Here is a 4,997-nt window from a genome sequence, read left to right as displayed (position 1 = left end):
CTGCTGACCCCCGGGAACGCCGTGTCCCCCCAGGAGCGGCCCCCACCGTACCTGGCAGCCCCAGGACATGGCGATGAGTTCCCCGCGGCCGGGGCCCACAGCAGCCCCCCAAAGGCCCGCTTCCTGCGGGTCCCCAGCGAGCACCCTTACCTGACCCCATCCCCAGAGTCCCCCGAGCACTGGGCCAGCCCCTCACCTCCCTCACTCTCGGACTGGTCCGACTCCACGCCCAGCCCGGCCACTGCCACCGGGGCCACGGCCGCTGGGGCACTGTCTGCCCAGCCGCTCCCCATGTCGGTCCCTGGCCCTCTTGCTCAGTCCCAGACCCAGCTAGGGTCCCAGCCTGAAGTCACCCCCAAGAGGCAAGTGTTGGCCTGAGGGCTCCACAGTTCCTAGATTTGGGGAGACTGTAGAGACACCCCATCCTGCTTCCTCTCTGTCTCCCCTTTTAGTCCATTTCATTCTCTCTAATCTCTTCTCCTGCACCCCACCCTCCTTGCAGTGTGACCAAGACAGGTCACAAGCCTAGGGCTTCAGTCTTCCTTTATTTATAAGGGGTGCAGGCTGACCCCCACCCTTTGCGTCTTGTGGTGAGTCTGGGACATGCTCCTGCCTCTCCCCTCTTCCTGGGGCCACCGCCCCCCCAATTCTCTCCTGCTTTCTTGCCTCTTCTGGCCTCTCTCACTCATGTTCTGACACAGGTGGATTATTATTATTGTTTTTTTTTTTACATTTTGTATAGAAACAAATTCATTTAAACAAACATTATTATTATTATTTTTTACAAAATATATATATGGAGATGCTCCCTGCCCCCTGCGAACCCCCCAGTGCCCCCGTGGGGCTGAGTCTGTGGGCCCATTCGGCCAAGCTGGATTCTGTGTACCAAGTACGCAGGCATGACTGGGATCCTGTGTACCAAGTACACGACCCTGGTGTGTACCAAGTAGGCACCCTTGGGCGAACCCTCTGGGGCTAGGGGTCGGGTGAGACTTGGGAGCCTTCTCCCCACCCCACCTCCCTCACTTCACTGCATTCCAGATGCAACTTATTCTATAGCTTTGCTGGGGGAAGTGCCCTTCTGGCCTGGAGAGCCTGTCCCCAAGCCCCCCATCACAGAGTGTGGGCCACCTCCCTTTGGGAACTAGGGGGTGGGGTGGCCGGTGGGAATATGAGGACCAGGGGAGACATGTGCATTTTACTTTGTCTCCCTGTAAATATGGGCCTGCAGGGAGGAAAGGAGCTGCCTGCACAGCACTTCCTCCTGGTACTCCCCTGGCCCAGCCCCAGGGCAGAATAGAAGTAGGCTATTTTTGTAATATAGCTTCTGGTCACAGTCCTTGTGTAGCTAAATTCCCAGGCCTTGCACTGTACAGCCCCCTTTCCCCTCACCACCTAATAAAGGAATAGTTAGCACTCAATGTCATTGTTCTGTGTCTAGGTAAGTTCCGAGTGGCGGGGGTGGTAGTGTGGGGTTTCTGTCTCTTCAGCGCTAACTTTTGAGACAGGCTGGGACCTGGGACCCTTTGCTGCAGTGCTTGCACCTGGACGAACATCTACTGGAGCAACAACAGACAAAGGAACTATAAGGGACTAAAAATAACTGTGGGCATGTGCAGTTGGGGCAAATTATGGCCAAGAAGATACAAAAAGACCAAAAAAAAAAAAAAAACCCCAACTGCCACTTCTGAAGAGCTGGGAGCAAAAACAGGGTGTCAGGAGCAAAAGCAGGGTACTGCGCATGCCCCCTGCACACACCACCACCAAAGGGGTGGGAAGACCACCAAAGCCACCCTTCTGGCTCCATCCTTGGACCCACCCTCACCCCATACCTCCACCCTTGGGGAGCAAGCAAGCACGGGAATCTGTTCGTTCTCACTCCCCGCTGCTGCAGCAGGGGTCCCAATAAAGCCTTGCCTGAATTTCTTGTCTGGCCTCTGATCAATTTCTATTGACTAAGGAGGCCAAGAACCCGGTTGGTAAAAACCTGGGCTCTCATCTTGGGGTCAAGCCATTTGGCTTGCTTGCCAGCCACTTTTGCTTCCTCTTTTGATGGATGACTCCACTGATTGGACTAGGGGTGGCCACCTGACTTAAATTGAACCAGATTCCCTTGCTTGAGAATGTTTTTAAAATGGGGATGCTAAGAAAGCTATCAGTTGGTGGAGCTTCTAAGGTCAAGGCAGATGGAGAAATATTGATGGCCAGTTTGGGGTGGTGGGTACTGATGAGAAAACAGCAGAAGACTGGAGCTATGCAGGGAGAATCAGAGATGAGGGTTCAAATGGCTCCAGAGTGTTGGAGGGAGTACCTCATTTCCAAATGGAGTATCAATTCCAGTTAATTGAGCATTTATTCCACTGACATCAATAGGTATTTATTAACTGCCTTCTAAGTGCCTAATGCTGGTTCACCCCATCAGCTGGCGTGCTCTTGGTTGCAAGTGACACAAAAAATCTACCCAGCTGGCTTAAACAAACAAAAACCAATTTATAAATTCATATAACTAAAAAAGACCAGCTTCAGGGGATATTTGAGCTAGTGGCTCAAATGAGGTCAACAAGGACTGAGTTCTTCATCTCTACAGATTTTTCTCTGGGCATCAGTTTCATTCTCAGGCTGAATGTGGTACTCAACCCAACTTCTCTTCCCCCTCCCACAGCTTCAGCCCTCCTTCTGTATTAGCAAAATAGGTGCAAGGATCATAGACCATATCGCACGTTCCAGAGAACTGAGAAGCTTCTAGTCTTGGGGTTGATTTTGTATTGACTTCAAATGGGTCGCATATTTATCCTCTAACCTAGTGTTCCTCAACGTTGGTACTGTTGGCATTTGGGGCCAGATCATTCTTTGCTGTGGAAGGCTGTCCCGTGCATTGTAGGATGTTTAACAGCATCCCTGGCCTCCACCCACTAGATGCCAGTAGCACCCCCTCCTCCAGTGTGACAACCAAAAATATTTCCAGATATTGCCAGTTGCCAAGCAATGAAAAACTGCTTTTGAGCACTACTGCTCTAACCAATCACTATGGCAATGGGTTATAGAATGTGCTGATTTCTTAAAGCAATGAGTTTCTGCTCTGGAACTGGGGCGTGGGGTAAATGTCAGGTTTGCAGAAGCAGGAATTCTGTGGAAACAACTAATATAAATATTCACTCCACCTCCTCTCTTTTGGCTAAGTCTTTGGAGATGGAGCAATCTCTTTTTAAAACAAATTTTATTGAAATACAATTGACTTACAATGTTGTGTTAGTTTCAATAAAGTGATTCTGTTATTTTATATACATATGTATACATATATATTCTTTGTGTTACATTCTCTTTCATTATAGGTTATTACAAGATATTGAGTATAATAAGTCCCTGTGCTGTACAGTAGGTCCTTGTTCATTATCTATTTTATTTAATTATTTAATTATTATTTTTATTTTTTTTTGGCCGCGCCATGCAGCTTGCGGGATCTTAGTTTCCCGAACGGGGATTGAACCCACACCCTCGGCAGTGAGAGTGGCGCGTCCTAACCACCGACCACCAGAGAATTCCCTCTATTTATATATAGTAGTGAGTGTGTATATTTAATCCCAAACTCCTGGGACAGTCTCTTTTATTGTCTCAAGTTCATTTTATGTTCATTCATTTATCCTCTATGTGCTTACTGGGCACTTACTGCGTGCCAAATCCTGGACAAACTGTTGGGAGTAGAATGGTGAATTATGTGAGCTCACTCCTTGCTCTTATGGAATTTCAGGCTAGTTAGGGGATGTATAGGGGTGCCCCCCTTGTCCCTTTGGGTCTTACCATTGCAGTACATGCTTGATAGCATCTGACTGCAAACACCAGAACTTCTCTTGTGTGGGCCAGGAACAACCCTCAAAAATGAGGGATGGGGGCTTCCCTGGTGGTCCAGTGGTTAAGACTCCGTGCTTCCACTGCAGGGGGCACTGGTTCAATCCCTGGTCGGGGAGCTAAGATTCCGCATGCTGTGCAGCGTGGCCAAAAAACAGAAAAATATAAAAATAAAATAAAATAAAATTGGCACGACACAGAGAACGTTAGCGTGGCCCCTGTGTAAGGAGGACATGCAAATTGGCAAAAAAAAAAAAAAAAAAAAGAGGGATGGATGGGAGTTGGTGGATAAATACCCCAGCTCCCTCACCCCTCTGTGGGGGCAATTCTGAGGTGTGTTCCACAGACTCTCAGAGGGTGTCCGTCAGGATTGAGCCCCAGTTGCCCATGGTAGCAACTTACTCTTCCTCATGGGAACTTTCTGGAATGTTCCCTTTTGGAATGATCCTATTGGATATTTCTGGAATGATCTCTCAAATAAGTTCTTTGCACTTGAATCCTTGGCCCAAGAGAAGTTCATCTTAGCTGCGTGCATGAGTAGGCTCTTGGAGGAAAACCGGAAATATTTGTTGGGGTGCAAGCGAGTTTGGAGATCTTTCTTCCTGAGTGCTACACAGAAGTGGAGAAAGTCGTTCTTCCCACCCACTTTGTCCACTTTATCCTGCAACCCTGGCTCTATGGAAACAGGGCGTTGGAGATGTGTGTCTCACGGGGTGAGCCCACTTTCATACCTGGTGGAGCCAACTTTTTTGTAAGCATATGTGAGACTCTTCCACCCTGGAGGCTCCCTGGAATGGTTGGGGGAGGGGTGTCAGGTGGGGGAACAGGAAGCCTGCATCACTGGTTGGGAAAAATGAACTAGTGGGATTCAGATTCATGTGCATGTGACTTCATTGACCCACAAGATTTGGGGACATTTGGATTCACATCCTAAGTGACTTTTTTTTTTTTTGCGGTACGCGGGCCTCTCACTGTCGTGGCCTCTCCCGTTGCGGAGCAGAGGCTCCGGACGCGCAGGCTCAGCGGCCATGGCTCACGGGCCCAGCCGCTCCGCGGCACGTGGGATCTTCCCGGACCGGGGCACGAACCCGTGTCCCCTGCATCGGCAGGCGGACTCTCAACCACTGCGCCACCAGGGAAGCCCCTAGGTG

General features: G+C 49.7%; 1 protein-coding gene across 1 annotated transcript in view; it reads left to right on the top strand.

Annotated features, from left to right (window-relative positions):
• NOTCH3 (notch receptor 3) overlaps window positions 1–378 on the top strand; it is a 34,168-nt gene extending 33,790 nt beyond the window's left edge. The window contains exon 34 of the mRNA XM_007461099.1: window positions 3–378. Coding sequence (XP_007461161.1) covers window positions 3–378 — 376 coding nt within the window. The remainder of the gene's footprint in view (window positions 1–2) is intronic.
• The last annotated feature ends 4,619 nt before the right edge of the window (window positions 379–4,997 follow it).

The sequence above is a fragment of the Lipotes vexillifer genome, unplaced genomic scaffold (assembly GCF_000442215.2).
Source record: "Lipotes vexillifer unplaced genomic scaffold, Lipotes_vexillifer_v1.1 scaffold469, whole genome shotgun sequence".
NCBI classification, from domain to species: domain Eukaryota; kingdom Metazoa; phylum Chordata; class Mammalia; order Artiodactyla; family Lipotidae; genus Lipotes; species Lipotes vexillifer.
The sequence above is the reverse complement of the archived record's forward strand: the minus strand, read 5'-3'. Positions and strand labels throughout refer to the sequence as shown.